Raw genomic sequence first — 21,860 nt, 5'->3', positions numbered from 1 at the left:
CAGGGCCCACCTTAATGATCTCATTTCAATTTAATTACCTCTTTAAAGATCCTATCTCCAAAGTCACATCCTGAGGTATTGGGGGTTATGAATTCAACATACGAATTTTGGGAGGATACAATGCAGCCCTTAGTTTGTCTTCTCCCCTCCCTTCCCGTGTGTTGAGCACTTACTATGTGCCAGACATTCTGCTAAATGCTGGTAATAGTAAGCAAGAGATGTGATCTCTGCCAAATAAGGTTTACAGTGAGGTAGGAAACACAGATATTTATAGAGTAATAACAGGTGTCATGCAAATATTACGCTTTGGGCCAAGTTAAGACTGAGCTATTGAGATTAGAGTTAATGAGCCCGCAGCTCAAAAACCTTGAGACGCCAGTCTGCCACAAAGCAGCCAGCAGCGGGCGCTACCAGAACCTGCCTTTATTGTGGTGCCTGGGCCCCGCCCACTCCCTCCCGGATTCCGCCTTCTCCCTGCTCACCGCCCAGTCCCCCAAGGGGTTTGGCACTGCGGTAAACGCTCCGGAACCCCGTCTCCCTCCGCTCTAACAATAGGCGTCAGTCGGCCACGCCTGCGCCGTAGGGCCGGGAGGGGGGGGCGGGCCCTGCCGGCGTTGGGAGGCGGGGAAAAGTGACGTATCAATCGCGACGCCATTTGTCGCGGCTCTGCGTGGGCGCAGGCGAATCTCGGGAAAGCTCGGTCGTTAGACTCTCTCGCGCACGCGCGGGAAAGCTCGGCCGTTAAGACTCTCTCGCGCCCGCGACCCGCTCTCCCGCTCTCCCTCGCCTGCTTCGTGTCACGCTGTCCCACTCGTCGCCCCTCGGAGGAGTCGCCGCCGCCACCCATACACACCACACACCGCCAGGAGTCGGAGACGCAGCGAGGCCGTCGTCACCGCCATGCCTAAGAATAAAGGTAATGCCGCCTGCCCCCCGGGACCACGACTCCGCTCGGCCCGGTCTCCCCGGCTCTGCACGCGACCTCCGGATCTCCTAGGCGGCAGTAACCTTCCTCTCCGCCCTGCCTGCACGCAGCTGGGCGATCCGGACGCGATTCTGGGCTCGGGAGAGGAGCTGGGAAGTTACTGCTGTCTTCCAGTTTGGTCACAGTGGGGTGGAGCCGACGCCATTTTTGTAGGGCCTCCTGCGGGAAAACGTGTGCTTCTCCAGATTCGCGCCAGACTGACCCCGGCACTATAGGGACCTGTGGGGAGACCTCCCCCGTGGCCGCCTGGGCTTCGCAAATGGGCGTCTTTGGCCTTCCCGGCAGTTCTTAACTTTCAAAGGGTGATGCCTGTTTTAAGTGGCCATCAGGTACTCCTGCGTGGAATTCTTTATGGGCAGTTGTTGGGTATTGTTGAGACTACTCCCTCTCTGTTTTGTAAATAGTGGACAAAACCTTGATGCATTAAGGTTCCTCTCTAGAGACTTACTCTTACCCATCCTTTTACGGGGTTTTCTTTTTCCCAGAACACCTGTTCCATATTTAGCCAAGTTTTCTACTTTTGCTCCAGATCGGTATATATTGTGATGGGAGTAAAGACCTTTAAGTTCCTTCCATTCTTAGGCCATATACTCACAAACTATCAGATTTGAGGATAATTTTATTTGGAATTTGCAAAATGGAAGGCCTAATCTAGGTAAAAGCAGAACAGTCCTAAAGAAATTCTCCTTTTTTAAGACTTAACGGTGTTTCTGTCTTCAGTATTCTTACAATTTCTCAAAGGAAATTGTGGAAGTCGAAACAGGGAAAAGGTATTTTCCTACAGGAGAGGCATGTATTTCACAACCCACAAGTTTCCTTTGATGAGTCATCTTTGAGACCCCTGCCCTGACCCAGGCCTACTCTGTTCTCTTTTTTACTTCACAGCTGGCTCCAGGCATTCTACCTCATTTCCTCTTTGTAGCTGTCACTCTTTTTATTCCTTGGTGTATTTGGTTGCAGTTCTGTGCGAGATTTGGTGCAGCTCTCTCAGGGCACTCCACCTCACTGCCCTCTTCCTTGCAGTTCCTTTTTGTAGCAAGTATTTTACTGCTAATTATTCTGGTAAAGACGGGGTGACAAAATAGGGTTTTCAAAGTCATGGTTTTCTTGTAACCTACATAATCTTTTATCCCCTCTGAGATGGTAACTGGATCCATTCATTAGGTATCTTATTTTCACCTTTATTTCTGGCGATGAGATTCCCGATTTCCTCACTAGACTGTAAGTTCTGAAGGGCAATAGTAGTATCTATTGGAGAAGACACAAACTAGATACTTCTGTTGGAGAAGTAGTATCTAGTTTGGAGAAGATTGGCATCTTTAGGGATATTTGTCTTCCCATGCATGAATGTAGTATATCTTTCCTTTATTTAGGTGTTGTTTAATATCTCCTTACATTTCATGTGCATCTTTTGTCAGGTTTATTCCTAGCTACCTTGTATTTTTTGGTTGCTAATTAAAATGGTAAAATGAAAATATTAGAATGAAAGATTTCAGACCTACAATAAGCTATAAAGCAAATATAATGAGTAACTGTCTGCAGTTGATGCATTAGTTATGTCCTGTCAAAAGATAGCAATTAAAGTTATTTTCACAGACAAAATTTAATGTAAAGAATAAGGGACTTCCCTGGTGGTCCAGTGGTTAAGACTTCGCCTTCCAATGCAGGGCATGCGGGTTCGATCCCTGGTTGGGGAGCTGAGATCCCACATGCCTTACGGCCAAAACACCAAAACATAAAACAAGCAATATTGTAACAAATTCAATAAAGACTTTAAAAATGGTCCACATCAAAAAAAAAATCATTATAATATAAAGGTTGGTTAACCCATGTATTGGAGAGCTGAAAAGGCAAAAAGGGAACCACCCTAAGGTAGTAATTGCTAGAAACAGCTATGGCTCCTAGAACTGGAGGGAAAAAAGGAGAGAGGTTGTTATTATTAAGACTGACAAAAACAACAGGGATTTACTGTAGAGCACAGGGAACTATATTCAATATTTTGAATTCATGGTAATAAACCATAATGGAAAAGAATCGGAAAAAAGAATTTAGATATATACATATGTATGTATAACCGAATCACTTTGCTGTACACCTGAAACGTAACACAATATTGTAAATCAGCTATACTCCAATTAAAGAAAAACAAGTAAACAAACCTGACAAAACTTGGAGGAGGGGCCCAGACCTCTAAAGAGGGGGCGCTGTCGATAGCAGGGTCTTTGAGGACTCTGTGAGGTTGGTTCTGGGGCAAAGCAAAAGGGAATCATCTGCAACCACTGAAAGCAGTTACAGCCAGGAGAAGACTGCTGCTGAGTTTATGCCAGTAAAACCCAGAAGCAAATCCCCTTTTCTGCTCCAGCCTGCCCTCTGCAGCCTCCCAGTGGCAGGGCCTAACAGGCAGCAGCAGGCCAAGGAGAAGGGTGGGGGTGGGGAAGCTCTGAGAGGAAAGCTGCAGGACCAGCACAGGTGCTCAACTTCTGGCTGGATGGGGTTCCCGGAGGCCCACGGCTCAGGGCGGGCTTTTGCGGTGTCAGTGGCCCAAATGGCAGAGGGACATATTTATAGTTGCATTATCAATGCTAAATTTCTAACAATAATTTCTTAACATCATCCAACATCCAGTCCATTTTCAAATTTACCCTATTGTCTCAAGGGTGTCTAGGATGTACGTATATAATATACCTAATATCGTATACTATATTTTTTAATTTATTGAGGTGAAAGTCACATCACATAAAGTTAGCCACTTTAAAGTGAGCGAGCGATTCGGACTTCCTTGTTGGTGTAGTGGTAAAGAATCCGCCTGCCAATGCAGGAGACACGGGTTCGAGCCCTGGTTCTGGGAAGATCCCACATGCCGCGGAGCAGCTCAGCCCGCGAGCCACGACTACTGGGTCCACATGCCACAACTACTGAAACCTGCACGCCTAGAGCCCATGCTCTGCAACAAGAGAAGCCACTGCAATGAGAAGCCACATTGGGTTGCTAGCACTTGACACTTAGTAGATGCTCAGTAAATAATTGTTGGATTAAGTCACCTCTCTTCTGTTGACTCCACCCTTAGGTGAATAATAGGCTCTCCTTTGGTTCCAACGGGACTGAACTACATTAAAACACATCTAGTTCACAAACCTCCTTTAAAGTTCATTTCATTACATGGCAATAAAATAGGGAAGGGGATGATCAGGGTATGGTTAATTATGGTAAATTGACAAGCAATGAATCATTCTTTTATAAATAACACATGAGGCATACAAAAATTTAAAATAATGCAGTGAACGCCTGGGAATCAACCCATTACTCTGAACTTGAATTACAACACAGATTCAGTTAAAGCCCTGTGTGTTCCCCTCCCCAATCCCCTTCGCCTCCCTCTCTTCATCTCTTCCAGGAGGTAGCCACCATTCTGAATTTGGTGTTTAGCATTCCTATAGTTGTAAAACCCATCTGTTATCTTTAGTTGTTATCTTAGAGGAACAGTACTTTTCAAGACTCCCGAGTTTTATGAGATGAGGTTTACTAATGTGAAATAAATTCATGATTATTTTTCTGTTTTTATTCATTGGAAAAGCCAAAGCCTGTGAATATAATCTTAGTGATGTTTACACATGTAAGGGTATAAGTTGCCACTAACTGTGTTGAATGACTTGATTTGGACTGATTCTTAGCAGCTTATTTCCTCTAGAATCCTCTAGACTCTATCAGTTTATTACCTCAGGGAAAAAAGGTAGCCTTGGGCCCACTTATGAAGAGCAGTTGGGGTAAGGTGCTCCCACACTTTAAAGAAGTTACTACTTTTAGTTTTAAAATCACCAGTCCTTAGGAATGTATGGATTACTCTTGAGTGATTGATTCAAAGAATTTTCCAACTAAGTATGTAACTCCGTAAACAAAGTAGGTGTGATACTTGCACTAATGCCCACTCTGCTTTGAAGGTTTGGCATGGTTGGTGGCTTGAAGCAGAGGATACTTTTCTCTTTCTAGGAAATGATCTCTGAGGGCTCTGGGTGGGTCAGGACATTGTGGAGGCCTGCCGAACATAGCACAGAGCATCGTGAGACTGCCCCCGGGACAGAGTAAGCGCACATGACTCAAGAAGTTAAGAGTCTGTCTTTGCAGTGGCCAGGTGCACGTTCTTTATTCTGTTTGGGCTGTGAGCCTGTTTTTGCTGCTTCCAGGCTCCTCCCGTGAGTACCTTAGTATCGCTACCACTTAACGCCTTTCTTCCGTCTTTTGGAATGTCTGCCAGTGTGGTTTAGGTTCTAGAATGGGAACAAAATGCTGTGGAGAGATACCCTACTGTGGGGGCCAGGAGCCACTATAGATAGTCCATAGTTTACATTAAGGTTCATTCTTTGTGTTGTACGTTTTATGGATTTTTGACAAATATATAGTGACATGTATCCACCATTACAGTACCATACTGCGTTAAAAATCCCGTGTTGTTCACCTATTCACCTGTCCTTCCTTCCCCGCTCCCCAGCTGGCAACTACTGATCTTTCTACTCTCTATAGTTTTGCCTTTTTAAAAATGTTATATGGTTGGAATCATACTATTCAGCCTTTACAGATTGGCTTCCTTCCCTTAGTAATATACATTTAAGGTTTCTCCATGTCTTTTGGGGGCTTGATAGCTCATTTCTTTTTATTGCTGAATAGTATTCCATTGTATGGAAGTACCACAGTTTATGCTTTCACCTACTGAAGGACATCTTGGTTACTTCCAAGTTCAGGCAGTTAGTACCCTGCTTTTTTTTTTTTTTTTTACATCTTTCTTGGAGTATAATTGCTTTACAATGGTGTGTTAGTTTCTGCTTTATAACAAAGCGAATCAGTTACACATATGTCCCCATATCTCTTCCCTCTTGCATCTCCCTCCCACCCTCCCTATCCCACCCCTCTAGGTGGTCACAGACCACCGAGCTGATCTCCCTGTGCTATGCGGCTGCTTCCCACTAGCTATCTATTTTACGATTGGTAGTGTATATATGTCCATGCCACTCTCTCACTTTGTCACAGCTTACGCTTCCCCCTCCCCATATCCTCAAGTCCATGCTCTAATAGGTCCGTGTCTTTATTCCCACCTTACCCCTAGGTTCTTCATGACCTTTTTTTTTTCTTAGATCCCATATATATGTGTTAGCATACGGTATTTGTTTTTCTCTTTCTGACTTACTTCACTCTGCATGACAGTCTCTAGGTCCATCCACCTCACTACAAATAACTCAATTTCGTTTCTTTTTATGGCTGAGTAATATTCCAGTGTACATATGTGCCACATCTTCTTTATCCATTCATCCGATGATGGACAATTAGGTTGCTTCCATGTCCTGGCTATTGTAAATAGAGCTGCAATGAACATTTTGGTACATGACTCTTTTTGAATTATGGTTTTCTCAGGGTATATGCCCAGTAGTGGGATTGCTGGGTCGTATGGTAGTTCTATTTGTAGTGTTTTAAGGAACCTCCATACTGTTCTCCATAGTGGCTGTACCAATTTACATTCCCACCAACAGTGCAAGAGGGTTCCCTTTTCTTCACACCCTCTCCAGCATTTATTGTTTGTAGATTTTTTGATGATGGCCATTCTGACTGGTGTGAGATGATATCTCATTGTAGTTTTGATTTGCATTTCTCTAATGATTAATGATGTTGAGCATTCTTTCATGTGTTTGTTGGCAATATGTGTATCTTCCTTGGAGAAATGTCTATTTAGGTCTTCTGCCCATTTTTGGATTGGGTTGTTTGTTTTTTTGTTATTGACCTGCAATGAGCTGCTTGTAAATTTTGGAGATTAATCCTTTGTCAGCTGCTTCATTTGCAAATATTTTCTCCCATTCTGAGGGTTGTCTTTTCGTCTTGTTTATGGTTTCATTTGCTGTGCAAAAGCTTTTAAGTTTCATTAGGTCCCATTTGTTTATCTTTGTTTTTATTTCCATATCTCTAGGAGGTGGGTCCAAAATGATCTTGCTGTGATTTATGTCATAGAGTGTTCTGCCTGTTTTCCTCTAAGAGTTTGATAGTGTCTGGCTTTACATTTAGGTCTCTAATCCATTTTGAGTTTATTTTTGTGGGTGGTGTTAGGAAGTGTTCTAATGTCATACTTTTACATGTACCTGTCCAGTTTTCCCAGCACCACTTACTGAAGAGGCTGTCTTTTCTCTACTGTACATTCTTGCCTCCATTATCAAAGATAAGGTGACCGTATGTGCGTGGGTTTATCTCTGGGCTTTCTATCCTGTTCCATTGATCTATATTTCTGTTTTTGTGCCAGTACCATACTGTCTTGATTACTGTAGCTTTGTATTGTAGTCTGAAGTCAGGGAGCCTGATTCCTCCAGCTCTGTTTTTCGTTTTCAAGATTGCTTTGGCTATTCGGGGTCTTCTGTGTTTCCATACAAATCTGAAATTCTTTGTTCTAGTTCTGTGAAAAATGCCAGTGGTAGTTTGATAGGGATTGCATTGAATCTGTAGATTGCTTTGGGTAGTAGAGTCATTTTCACAATGTTGATTCTTCCAATCCAAGAACATGGTATCTCTCTCCGTCTCTTTGTATCATCTTTAATTTCTTTCATCAGTGTCTTATAATTTTCTGCATACAGGTCTTTTGTCTCCTTAGGTAGGTTTATTCCTAGATATTTTATTCTTTTTGTTGCAGTGGTAAATGGGAGTGTTTTCTTAATTTCACTTTCAGATTTTTCATCATTAGTGTATAAGAATGCCAGCGATTTCTGTGCATTAGTTTTGTATCCTGCTACTTTACCAAATTCATTGATTAGTTCTAGTAGTTTTCTGGAAGCATCTTTAGTATTCTCTATATATAGTATCATGTCATCTGCAAACAGTGACAGCTTTACTTCTTTTCTGATTTGGATTCCTTTTATTTCTTTTTCTTCTCTGATTGCTGTGGCTAGAACTTCCAAAACTATGTTGAATAAAAGTGGTGAGAGTGGGCAACTTTGTCTTGTTCCTGATCTTAGTGGAAATGGTTTCAGTTTTTCACCATTGAGGACAATGTTGGCTGTGGGTTTGTCATATATGGCCTTTATTATGTTGAGGAAAGTTCCCTGTATGCCTACTTTCTGCAGGGTTTTTGTCATAAATGGATGTTGAATTTTGTTGAAAGCTTTCTCTGCATCTATTGAGATGGTCATATGGTTTTTCTCCTTCAATTTGTTAATATGGTGTATCACGTTGATTGATTTGCGTATATTGAAGAATCCTTGCATTCCTGGAATAAACCCCACTTGATCATGGTGTATGATCCTTTTAATGTGCTGTTGGATTCTGTTTGCTAGTGTTTTGTTGAGGATTTTTGCATCTCTGTTCATCAGTGATATTGGTCTGTAGTTTTCTTTCTTTGTGACATCTTTGTCTGGTTTTGGTATCAGGGTGATGGTGGCCTCGTAGAATGAGTTTGAGAGTGTTCCTCCCTCTGCTGTATTTTGGAAGAGTTTGAGAAGGATAAGTGTTAGCTCTTCTCTAAATGTTTGATAGAATTCGCCTATGAAGCCATCTCGTCCTGGGCTTTTGTTTGTTGGAAGATTTTTTATCACAGTTTCAATTTCAGTGCTTGTGATTGGTCTGTTCATATTTTCTATTTCTTCCTGATTCAGTCTCAGCAGGTTGTGCATTCCTAAGAATTTGTCCATTTCTTCCAGGTTGTCCATTTTATTGGCATAGAGTTGCTTGTAGTAATCTCTCATGATCTTTTGTATTTCTGCAGTGTCAGTTGTTACTTCTCCTTTTTCATTTCTAATTCTATTGATTTGAGTCTTCTCCCTTTTTTTCTTGATGAGTCTGGCTAATGGTTTATCAATTTTGTTTATCTTCTCAAAAGAACCAGCTTTTAGTTTTATTGATGTTTGCTATCCTTTCCTTCATTTATTTTTGATCTGATCCTTATGATTTCTTTCCTTCTGCTAACTTTGGGGGTTTTTTGTTCTTCTTTCTCTAATTGCTTTAGGTGCAAGGTTAGGTTGTTTATTTGAGATGTTTCCTGTTTCTTAAGGTAGGATTGTATTGCTATAAACTTCCCTCTTAGAACTGCTTTTGCTGCATCCCGCAAGTTTTGGGTCGTCATGTCTCCATTGTCATTTGTTTCTAAGTACCTCGCTTTTTAACTTGCTTGATGTATCCTACAGCTATAGGACAAAATGTAAACTCTCAGGGTTGCCAGACTTGTTGCTCTCCCTCTACTGCCAGAAAATCAGTGTCCCTTTCCAGTTGATAAAACTTTACCACCCCCCCACCCCCCGCCCCAGCCCAATTATCTTCTTTTTGCACATAGACCTTTCATTTGGGGAAGCAGGTACAAGAGAGACCCCATTTTATAAAATTTATCGTGATCCATTATATATCCCTCCTTGGTCCTTGTGGGCCACTGTAGGAGGAGTTCACTGAGCAGAGTACTCAACCAAGTAGTTGTTATGTTTATGATACCTCCTTTTGGTTTGTTTGTATTTTATGTCAGCAGTATCCCAAAAGGGATTTCCAGGAAGGGTAGGGAAGTGACAATATGTGTATGATTAATATGATTGGAGTTACATGACCAAATTAGGTGAATTTTTTAATTTTTCTTTTTTTTTCCAGGTTTTTGTTGTTTGTTTGAAGTATGGTTTACAACATTATATTAGTTTCAGGTGTACGTCATAGTGATTCAGTATTTTTGTAGATTAGACTCTGTTTAAAGTTATTATAAAATATGATATTCCCTGTGCTGTACAATATATTCGTGTAACTTATTTATTTTACACATAGTAGGTTGTACTTCTTATAATTTAAGTTGCTTTTAAAGAACATTTTGTAAGCCCTAGTTTAGTTTCTTTTTCTGTTTTGCAGATAATTAATGTCTTTTTCTTTAAAACCATTAGGTAAAGGAGGTAAAAATAGGCGCAGAGGTAAGAATGAGAATGAATCTGAAAAAAGAGAGCTGGTGTTCAAAGAAGATGGGCAAGGTAAGCATTTTCATAAGTTAGGTTTCTTTCAGTAATAGTTTTCTTTCTTAAGGTTTTCAATTTCTCAACATAAAAGAGATACTGTTCATAATCCTGAGCAAACAGTCGCATGTCCCCTTTTGCTCTTCTCCATTTCTCATCCCCCACACTTCTCCAGAGCCTTTCTTCTGGTAGTTATTTCTTGGTGTACTCGGCGTGCGCTGAGGATTGATGGCATTTCTGTAAATGTGTATGTTTCACTGTTTTATGTGAGCACTCATGTTACAACTAGGAATGAATTGAACAGTTCAGAGGGAATTAAGCCTCAAAAGCTATGGTTGACAATTCCATGACTTAGTAGACTTTTTTTGATAGCGAATGGTACTACATAGTATGTTCAGTAGACTATGGGTATTTGAGGAATGCATCTGAGGCATGTAAATTACATGTAATTTCATAAAATATAATAAAATGAAACTGAACCGTTGACCTTTTCAAACTGATTAAGATTTTTGTTAAGTGCCAGATACATAACACTAGTTTCCCATGTTTTGTTTTGGTTTGGTTTTGGTTTTGGTTTTGGTTTTTGAGAGTTATGGTTTTTTGGGTTTGGGGGTGGTGGTTAACATCTTTATTGGAGTATAATTGCTTTACAATGGTGTGTTAGTTTCTGCTGTATAACAAAGTGAATCGCCTATACGTATATATATATCCCCATTTCCCATGTTTTTATTTTGAGTAATTTCAAACTTTCAGAGAAGTTGCAGTGTAAGTACCATGAATTCCTTTAGCCCCTTCATCTTTGTGTGCGTGTGTGTGTGTTTTTTTCCTGAACCATTTGGAAGTTAGTTGAAGACATGATACTTTTCCCTTACTACTTACTTCATCATGTGTCTCCTAAGAACAAGTATATTCTCTCACATAACTGCAGTAGGATTATCACACTCAGGTATTTTAATGTAAATATATTATTTATCTAGTATATAGTCCATATTTAAATTTTTCTAGTTATCCCAGTAATTTCCAGCAGTTTTTAACAAAGAACTTTTTCTAATTATCTTTTTATAGAACTTGGTAGATTTGTTCATGCTGTGAGTATATAAGCCACTAAAGATGAAACATGTTATTTGGCTAAAAGACCCTTTTATTTCTTACCCTTGATTCTCGCCTCCTTTAGCAGTTGATTTTATTTTGACTGCCATTACTTTTCCTTTTTCATGTTTTCCCCCCACTTTGGAAGAGAGGCTGCCTTTAAATCGACCAACCACGTTGAGGCCCTAGGTGGGTGCTAGGTTCACTGTAGTCTGAGTAACTCACTTCCACTTGTCAACACCACAGTTGAGCCTTTGAAAGTTTTGTTTCAGTGTATTTACAGATAGGTGGATGTTCTCTTTGGGGATCAGTCTTGCATACAACTTGAGTAAACTAAAGGTTCTGAAGAGACTCCCCCCCCCCACCTCTGGTCTTCTGTCATTTAATGACAGAAGAGACGGCCCGTGTGCAAGCCACTGCTCATAATCTCAGTTTTTCAAGTGGCAGTGAAGTAGTGTGGCTTCCTGGGTACCCTTTTGGAAAGATTTTTGATTAAAAGTTTGGCATTTTGTCTGGGAACATCTTTCCAGCTTTACAAAAACTTTAGAATAATCACTAAGATATTCTAATTTAACAAAGACATTAATAACATATAAGCTGCTTTCTATTTGCCGGTGTACCAAAAATTGTGTTGCAGTTAGCCTCTTCTGAGGGAAAGGAGACCAAAATTGGGCGAGGATCCAAAGTGAGAGATTGATGAGATACATTTTAGTGTACATTTTGGGACAGGCCACCTTGATCTCCAGAAGTAGAGCATACAGTCATGAAGACAGTGGACAGTCCACTTAACTCAAAATGAGTAGGTAATTAAAATATTTCTGATAGCAGGGACAGCTTGTCATAGAAATGGCATTACACAGTCTTGGTTCTGGCTCTGCCATTAACTAGCTTGGTGTTTTATCACTCCCTTATACTTATTTTACTGCATATACTTATTCCTAACCAACACACCTGTATGCTCTAATCAATCGTATTTGGACTTTATTTATTTATTTTGGTCTGCGGACCTCTCACTGCTGCGGCCTCTCCTGCTGCAGAGCACAGGCTCCGGACATGCAGGCTCAGCGGCCATGGCTCACTGGCCCAGCCACTCCGTGGCATGCAGGATCCTCCCGGACTGGGGCACGAACCCGCGTGTCCCCTGCATCGGCAGGTGGACTCCCAACCACTGCGCCACTAGGGAAGCCCCAGTATGTGGACTTTTAAGTTGCTTTTATCAAAAATTCAGCAATATCCTATACCCTTTACTTTTCCCTCCTCCAGAGTATGCTCAAGTAATCAAAATGTTGGGAAATGGACGATTAGAAGCGATGTGTTTTGATGGTGTAAAGAGGTTATGTCACATCAGAGGGAAACTGAGAAAGAAGGTAAGTGTGGAGACTTGTTTTACTTTAATATAAAATTATGGTTAAGGGGAAAAAATGGCTCTAAGCTTTTTATGGGCCAAGGACCTCTTTTTTGTAAGTTCCCAAAAGATTTCAGTAGAACAGTCATTTACCTCTAAGTCAAAACAGCAAGATCTTTGGTGGTAATTTTACACAGGTATCTGTCTGAAGACTCATTTATATCACCTATGTTGTATTCCTGCCCCAAAATGATTAACCTGAATCTAATCATGAGGAAACAATTAACAAGTCCAAATTGAGGGACACACTGCAAAACAAATGGCCTGACTGCTAATATATATAATGTTAATGTCATGAATGGAAAAAAAACAGCAGGGCGGTCTATTTCAATATAAAGGAGATTAAAGAGACGCAATGGTTAAATGCAGTAGGTGGCCCTTGTTTGGGTTCTGGTTTGAGGGTGGGGGAAATAGCTGTAAGGAGTGTTAAGAAAATTTGAATGTGAATTACAGTAAGTAAGTGTTGTATTAATGTTAAATTTCCTGAATTGAGATCATGAATGGGCTGCCTTGGAAAGTAGTGATTCATTTCTCATCAGGGTAGGTGTTCAGGCAGATATATTGATCAGGTTGGTTAAAAGTCGCTCCATCCCTGGCTTTATGATTTTTAAAAAATTTGTCTTGTTAATGCTCATGTTACCAAACTAAAGGAGTTCTGTTTCCTGTGTGTATTTGGGTGGGTTTAAGGGAGGAAGGGAGGGAGATAAAACCACATTCCTAATTTACTATTCACATATGTTGTAATGGATAACTAACCACTTAGAGGGGTTCAGTATTAAGAATCCCTTAATATCTAAACTAATCATTAGTCCTCTGGAATTATTAAACTGTCAAGTAGTTAAATAAGATTGTTATTTTTCTAATATCCCAAATTATAGAAAATCTGAAAGTGGCTCAGCTGTTTACTGTAGTTTTTTTTCCTCATTCTAAATACAGGTACTTTACCCACAGTTGGCTGAATAGTATGTGTATTTTATTGGAAGACTGACTCAACATTGCTCTTGATTGATTATTTTTATTTTAAATGTAACCTCCTGTTACTTTTATAGGTCTGGATAAATACCTCAGACATCATATTGGTTGGTCTACGGGACTACCAGGTAAAAACAAAATTAAAATTTTCATTGTTTACTTGCTTGAATTTTATGAGCAATTAATGTTTAGAACATAAGTCATAACCGTATTTGACCAGTTCCAGGCCAGTATGCTATTCACCATTGTGTCAACAAACATTTCTTAAGGGCCAGTTCTGTCTTAGGCATTGTGCTAGGTACCCCAGGGATCATGTTTCCCAAATGCCAGTCTGTAGAGTCTGCATTTTCACTATAGAAGAATCACAGACAGTATGACTTTTTCATGAAGCTAAATAGTCCTTTTTCCCTTTTTGATATTTAAAAAGTTCCCTTTTTTGGAATGAGGGATACTATATTGTGGTGGTTTTGTTGGTGTTCTTAGTTGGCAAGATAAAAATAATTTTATGTTGGAATGCCTGCCCCCATTTTTTTTTTTTTTAACTTATACGTCTTGAAATCAAAATCTGGAAACCATTACTCTAGGGGATACAACTAAATGAGTCAAGCTGTCATCTCACAAAATGCTTATGGCCTGTTAGTGGAGAGGGTAAGACAGGCACACAAGTAATTGCAGTACAAACCATGATAAAAGTATGTGCTCTAAATTTAGATGAGCACTTAGCAAGAAAGTGGTAGTTGCCCTTCATGATCTCAACCTGGAGACTCTACTCATGGTAGGGCTATGAAATCCATTTGGTTTCCACCTATTGGAACTCATCACCATGTATTTATATTTTGAGTGATCGTGTTTCTATTTTTATAACTTTGATCGTACTTTGATTTTTTAAAATATATGTTCTAGAATAAAGAATTAAAATCTTTACCTTAAATCAATGGTTCTCAACCGTGGGTGATTATTTTCCTCCAGGGGACATTTGGCAGTGTCTGGAGACATTTCAGGTTTTCACACCTGGGGGTAGGGGTCAGGGCTGGTCATCTAGTTGATAGAGACCGGGGGGATGCTAAACATCCTACAATGCACAGGACAGTCCCTACAACAAAGAATTATGTGGCCCAAAATATCAACTGTGCTGAGGTTGAGATAGCCTGCTTTAAACTCATACCATTTTAATGTCCATTTTCTTCTTTTGATCCTAAAGACAACCCCAGAAGTAGGAAGAATTAGTTAGTTCCCTGTTTGACAGATAAGGAAATCAAGGTTCTGAAAGGTGTAACATTCATACTATAAAATGACAGCCACATTAAGTTTTCCAATTCTTAATCTCCCATGATCCTTCTTTTATGCCCCTGCCACTTAAAGGGTGGTACAGGGACCAGTAGCATCGCTAGCTTTTGGCAACTTGTTAGAAACGCAGATTCTTGGACCTCACCCCAGGCCTCCTAAATCAGAATGTGCGTTTTAACCAGAATCCCCTTGGGCTTCTGTACACATTACCATTTTAATAAGTGCTGGTCTGAATCACACCATTCTTGGATCACTGTGATCGCTTACGTTGCCTTTAAGAATTTTTGAAGTTGAAACAATCAGCTTCAACCCTTTTTTTCTTCCTTAACTGAGTCCGATTCCTTTCGGATGGGGAAGTGTGAACATTCTGAAACATTAGTTTTCAGTGGGACACTTGCATCAGAAATACCCATATCTTTTACAAATACACATTCATGGGCTTCACTCCACATCTCCTAATTTATCTGTCTTTAGGAGGTGTAAAAGCTCCATAGGAGATTCTGATGGATTTGTACCCTAAGAACCACTGATACGTGGAAAGGTATAATAATTTCCTTGGGTCATTATACCGGTCTCAATTTTTGAATTAGAGTATTTAATCACCTGTAAATTATGGCCCCAGGGAATTTTTGTATTTCAAAAGACTTCTAATCAAAGGGTAACTATAAATAATCCAAAAGATTGGGTCTGTACAGTTCTGCTCTTATTGAAGTGAAATCTATAACTGTCTTCCCTAAGCTTGTTGATCATTATTCATTTATGCATGCAAGCTTCTTTATACTGGGTTAAACCCAAGGATGTTTTTCAGAGGGTAGGAGAAAACTTTAAATTTTTAGAAAAAGGAGAGGAGTTTATAACACAACAGTGAAATTTAATTTTCTGTCCAGTTTGAAATTATGAAATAACGGGTAATATTTTGGCATAATCATTTGTAAATCTTATTTGTCTCTTTTTTAAGGATAATAAAGCTGATGTAATTTTAAAATACAATGCAGATGAGGCTAGAAGTCTGAAGGCATATGGCGAACTTCCAGAACATGGTAATATCTGAGATATTACATTAACCTGTTATATGGTGTTAGTATCTGGTGGTATTTAGATGAAGGAATTTTGGTAGAATTTTGTGGATTTTGCATGTTTAGTTTTGAGTTTACGTGATTCATTCCAAGTATGCCTGCCTGTACTTCATAATACTAGACACCTTAAGAGAAAAGTAACTGGGATTCTGTTCCTAATAAATATACTTTTGGTGAGGAATTATCCTTTATAAGCCCTAAACTTCTGTGTAATGCCAGTCAACGGAATAAATTTATTATAGTATTTATTTGAAAGTTCCTTTCTAAAGAGACTGTCATTATTCATCTACTTTAAATGTGAAGCAAGGATAACAATTAGGTACTGTTGTCGATTTTTATTAAAAAGTCAGTTTTCAGTTCATCTTATCCTAGTGTCATAGTATCCGTAGGATTTTGTTAAATCAACGTTTTTTGTTTCTCCCCTGCAGTACAAAAGTTCTGCGTTCTTAACGCATAAAACTTAAATAAAAATAAGTTTCTCATGACCTCATCAAAGGGGAAGTGACTTTACATACTATTTTGTAAGGCTACATTTTTCGCTTGGAAGTTATTTTTTGGTTCTGTTGCATATTATCAAGAAAACTATAATTTTACTTGAGCATGAAAATCCTGCTGAAATTATTTACTTGGCATTTCCAATCTAGGAAATGCTAATATATCTGGGAAGAGGACTAGCACTTCCTGGTTCATTTTTGTTATTTAGGGATAAGCATGATTTGACCAAATTTTTCTGATTGATGAGTTTATCTGATGATTTGTGGCTTGTTAGCATGTGCTCAGATGTTTTTTGAAGTGTAGCTGGAAGTTGTAATAGCTTTAGAATTTGTGTAATTAGAGCCTGCCTCACTAAAAATACCTTTGTGAGCAAAAGAAAATTGTTTCCATTTTGACTTAGAGATTTTGTTGTGTAAAGTACTGTTCTATATACTAGGGTTGTTAGGTAGAAGTTAAGAGGATCTTTTTGGTAATGAAACTTAAATTAAAAGTTTGACTTGTAAGAGTCTCCTTTATACTTCAACATTTGATATCCAACCACTTAGTAGGCAATTTATTCATTTTACTAACATCTTGGTTATATTATATGAGTATATTTGTTATTGTTTCTTTAGCTAAAATCAATGAAACCGATACATTTGGTCCTGGAGATGATGATGAAATCCAGTTTGATGACATTGGAGATGATGATGAAGACATTGATGATGTAAGTAGTGTTTTTCACCTTGAGTTTTTCAACTTTTGTTTGTGCTAGTCAAACTGTTTATGCTTTGAGAATTTTATCATCTTTTTCAGTATTTCTTCCTAAAAAGGTCAATATTTGCTTTGGCAATATGAATGCTAGGCATTGGAATCTCAACTTGCTTAAGTTAAGGGTGTCTAGAGAGATAACTATTAAGAAATTTAGCAGACAATTATGAGAAATACAAGATTTTATCAAAGAAACAGGCCTTTTTTATTGAGATATAGTTGATGTACAATATTATATAAGTTACAAGTGTACTGTAAGGTGATTCACAATTTTTTTTAAAATATTTATTTATTTTATTTATTTTGGCTGTGCCCGGTCTTAGTTGTGGCCCACGGGATCTTTAGTTGAGACATGTGGGATTTTTTTTTTTTTTAGTTGTGGCATGCGGACTTCTTAGTTGTGGCATGCATCTGGGCTCTAGTTCCCCGGCCAGGGGTCGAACCCGGGCCCCCTGCATTCGGAGCACGGAATTTTACCACTGGACCACCATGGAAGTTCACAGTGATTCACAATTTTTAAAGGTTATACTCTATAGTTACTGTAATTGGCTATATTCCCTGTGTTATACAAACGTGCCTTCTCTTAATTGAAACACTAGTATGTTAGAAGAATAATCTTGTTTGAACCAGTTTCATATGAAGTGTTGGAATTACAACATTAACATTAAAAGCCCTGTTAAAGGGAATTCCCTGATGGTCCAGTGGTTAGAACTCGGTGCTTTTACTGTGGTGGCCGGGGTTCAATTCCTGGTCAGGGAAATAAGATCCCACAAGCTGTGCTGCGCGGCCACCAAAAAAAAAAAAAAAAAAAAAAAAGCGCCCTCTTAAAATTGAGGCCTTTTGCCAGTTATATTATTTTATCTGTTGGATATGCCCTATTGACAAACTCTTGGTTTGGAGTTGGTGTGTTAATTTTGAGGAAAATGTGTTGTTTTTTCTCACAATAAAACAGTAATGCTCACAAGAATAAGTGCCTCATTGCCCTTCTGCTGTTAAAATATTTAAATGAAGTTCAAACTTAGTTTCTGGCAATATAAATCTATTTAATAACTGGGGTGATATTATAAGTTACTCTTAAATCTGGGTTGGGCTCTTCTTTTTAAACCCTTTTAAATAAAAATGTAGTTCAGAAACACCTGTGTATATAAATCTAAAAATAATAGTACTAATGTTTGATTTTATTCAAAGATGAAATTTTAGTATACCTAGAGTAGTTGCTCCTGACCGGGATTGTTTGTGCAACAGAATTACCAGAGCTTTTCAAAAATACAAAGGCTGGGAATTCCTTGGCGGTCCAGTAGTTAGGACTCTGTGCTTTTACTGCCAAGGGCCTGGGCTCGATCCCTGGTCAGGGAACTAAGATCCCACAAGCCACATGGTGCGGCCAAAAAAACCCCAAAAAAACAAAAAACCCAACCGAAAAAAAAACAAAGGCTGGTCTCGGGAAAGTCTGAATTAAGTGATACCTACCACTGAGATTCTATAATTAACATTTCTGTGCTTGGTTTATCACATATCTGTCTATACCTTTATTCATCCTTCAGTCCATCTTACATTTTGATGCATCTCCAAACCATTTTAGAATACATGATGAATTAAAGAAAATTTGAGTACATATCTCCAGTGTGTATTTGCATTTATGAATTTTTAAACATACAGTACTGTATTTCAGAGCATACCCTAAAATAGAAAAATGAAAAGGGATAAGAAATAAATCCATCTATCTATTTTTTTAACATCTTTATTGGAATATAATTGCTTTACAATGGTGTGTTTCTTCTGTTTAGCAAAGTGAATCAGCTGTACATATACATACATCCCCATATCTCCTCCCTCTTGGGTCTCCCTCCCACCCTCCCTATCCCACCCCTCTAGGTGGTCACAAAGCACTGAGCTGATCTCCCTGTGCTATGCGGCTGCTTCCCCACTAGCTATCTATTTTACATTTGGTAGTGTATATATGTCCATGCCACTCTCTCACTTTGTCCCAGCTTACCCTTCCCCCTCCCCATATCCTCAAGTCCATTCTCTAGTAGGTCTGTGTCTTTATTCCTGTCCTGCCCGTAGGTTCTTCAGAACCATATCATTCTATTTTTTATGTCATCTCCCTTTGGAAATCCCTGAGCCAGAGGATTCTTGTGACTAAGCTGTTAATGACACTTGGACAGTAGATTTATCGATGATACTCTGTGACAAGAACCTGACATGGAACTACTACTGTGTTAATAGGTTAAGGGGTGATCCCAACATTTTGACAGCTTAGCTGGGGTAGAAGACCTTTTTAAGGAAATAAAGAACCTAGTCAGAGTACATACCTCAGTATGAAGCCACATACACAGAGGTGATAGGGTGAGGATCTAGATAGGGTTAAGCTTTTCTAAGAAAAGTATTTCTCAGTTTGTGCCAGTGCTTCTTCAGAACTGAGGCTGGCAGTAAGGGATAGTGAAGATAGTAGTTATCAAAGGAATTTGAGTTGTCTTGGACATTTCGAAGGGTCGCTTTGTTTATCACCTGAGAATCTTACTTCTTCCCTAAGGTGTTTCTCCAAATGGTTTATATGTGTTCTAGGCTTCACTCCTATAACCAGGTTGACTGGGAGGAGAATTTGGTATGTCACTTTTCCGTTTCTCAAGGAAGTAACACTCCCTGTGTCTGTTCCCACCCCCAAAATAAATTTCTAATCAGTAGCGCAAAAGGGAGATAGTAAACTTTATTGAGAATATTCTGCATAACGTATAGCATTCTGAAGGTTCAATGACAGCAGACCAGAATTGAGAAAAACCTAGTGTTCAGAATTTCCTCTTCAAACTGGATTTGTTTCCCAGATAGCCTAAGGGGGTGCATGTGTCCCTTACATGTGATAGACTGTTGGAATATAAAAATTCTTCTTTTGGTTGATGTGATGTTCTTTTTCCTTCCAGATCTAAGTCGAACTCAACCTTTCACATTCCGCTTTCTTTGAGGATTATTCAACAATTTGGATTTTGGCTGTGACCCGTTAAAGAATAAATTTTCATTAGCATGAGTGCAGTTTGTTAAAGCAGAATGATTTGTTTCTAAGGTATTTCTTTAAAAACTGGTAATGCTGAATACTCTTAAATGTTAAATCCACTTTGTTCTTTTGATGTGACGGAGCTTGTGGGTAAAAGACCACATCTGCTCTTCTAAAAGAGAAAAAAAAATGCATTACTGCCTTTCCCACTTTGACCACTTCCAGTAAGTAAATGGATGTTTTGAATAAATCATTTGCCGTACACGCATTATGATTTATAATTAAGCCCTAGTTTTGACTAGCCTGTTTACTGTACAATGAGTTTTTGTATATTCCAGTTACTTAGATGAATGTCCCGTTGAGATTTTGGTAGTTTAATGGAGGCAGAAATCTGCATTTGAAGTCAAAAATGATTGGTCTGGTTTTCATATTTAAGTAGCATGTGGCTATTTTTATACTAATTTTGATATTGTATACATTCTTTTCATGATCTTATTTTGCCACTATAAACATCAACAAAAAAGGCGGTTTTTAGAACCTGAGTTTTAATAGCAGTTTTGAATTTGTAAAGTTGGTAGTTGCAGAAATCAAACACTAGATGGCACCAAGTTATCTTAACATTGGAGATACTGATACAGTTGTCAACTTTTTTTTTTTAACTTACTGTGCATAGGAAATTTCCCAAACAACAAAAGATTGTTTTGATCATATGCATGTATGTAGAATATTTTTGCAGAACAAAAAGGTTATGTTCAAAGTGTCGTTTTATTTTCAGAAGTCATATACGTGTGAGCTACAATTTTGAGTGCTTTATAAACACTTAAGTTATGTGTAAATGAAAATTTAATTTCATAACAGTTTGTACAAATTAAGCCTTTGGGAAAGTATCCCTAAGCTGGGGAAGGAGGAAGGAATAACAACTTAATGAAAAGATGGTCTCTAACTTCTGAATGGAAGAACTACATACAGTGGAGAAATATAATAAAGACAGTCTCATGCTGCAGAGTATATTATACCCTTACTTTGTGTTTAGGATGTATTTTATTGTGTGTACAGGTGTTTTTTGCTTGTATTTTATTGGGAATTTAGATTTACCCTTTGTTCGTTTTTCATTATCAACTCTAGTAAGATGAAATTAAGGGCAGGGCTAGTTAGACCTAACAAGCCACATTGAAGTGGTATGCAACTGTAAAAGAAATCCTTCATGTAGCTTGTGAAACTTTTATTCTATTGGTCTCCAGAGAACGCTTCAGTGTTGAAAAGTAATACACAGAGGATTAAACCTTCACATGGCTTCAGAAAATAAGCACATCTTTTTTTTTTTTTTTTTAATAAGCACATCTTTGATCCCATGCTTAGTATAATTTCCTTTCCTAAGTGTGCAAACTCTGGAATAAAAATCTGAGGTACTATAAAACATTAAATCAAAAAACAGAAGCTAAGAGTGGACAATTGCAGTTGATGTTTCTTACTCTATGGAGTCCCTGAACACTTAAGCTAGGTGGGATGCGTCTGAGACCGTGGACTGGTTTTTAGTACTCGTAAGGAACCAGCCTTGAAGAATTGACTTAGTGATCATCTTTGTCGGTAATCTAAACCTCCTGAGATATTTAGGCTTCTGTACATAAAAGTGTTTTGGTAAATTTGTGGTATATGTAGATCTTTCCTCCACATTGTTTTACCAAGAATGTTTTGACTCTGCATCTGTGCTACAGTTCATGGTAGGGGTGGTGCAACTCAAACATTAGTTTTTCTATTTAACCTCCTCTAACAATATGGTTTGTCTAAAGATTCTTACCCCAATTCATGTGTTTGCAGGTGACATTTTTTTTTTCTTGCCTAGGTAGTAACAGCCCAATCTAGTGCT

The 21,860-nt window shown here is 38.8% G+C and overlaps 1 protein-coding gene across 1 annotated transcript; it reads left to right on the top strand.

Moving 5' to 3' along the window:
• Nucleotides 1-670: 670 nt before the first annotated feature.
• Nucleotides 671-21,014, top strand: EIF1AX (eukaryotic translation initiation factor 1A X-linked). Its single transcript, XM_082609984.1, has 7 exons — nt 671-916; nt 9,862-9,945; nt 12,280-12,383; nt 13,471-13,521; nt 15,639-15,720; nt 16,866-16,957; nt 19,923-21,014. Exons 1-7 carry the CDS (start codon nt 901-903, stop codon nt 19,926-19,928), a joined length of 435 nt encoding a protein of 144 aa, XP_082466110.1. The 5' UTR covers nt 671-900; the 3' UTR covers nt 19,929-21,014.
• Nucleotides 21,015-21,860: the final 846 nt, after the last annotated feature.

Source organism: Mesoplodon mirus (genome assembly GCF_964341445.2).
Source record: "Mesoplodon mirus genome assembly, chromosome: X".
Lineage (NCBI taxonomy): Eukaryota > Metazoa > Chordata > Mammalia > Artiodactyla > Ziphiidae > Mesoplodon > Mesoplodon mirus.
Note: the sequence above shows the minus strand (reverse complement) of the source record. Positions and strands in the feature narration are given on the sequence as shown.

Coding starts and splice junctions, on each gene's coding strand:
- EIF1AX (XM_082609984.1), top strand. Junction 12,384..13,470: donor GAGGGAAACTGAGAAAGAAG/GTAAGTGTGGAG, acceptor TTACTTTTATAG/GTCTGGATAAATACCTCAGA. Junction 13,522..15,638: donor TTGGTCTACGGGACTACCAG/GTAAAAACAAAA, acceptor CTCTTTTTTAAG/GATAATAAAGCTGATGTAAT.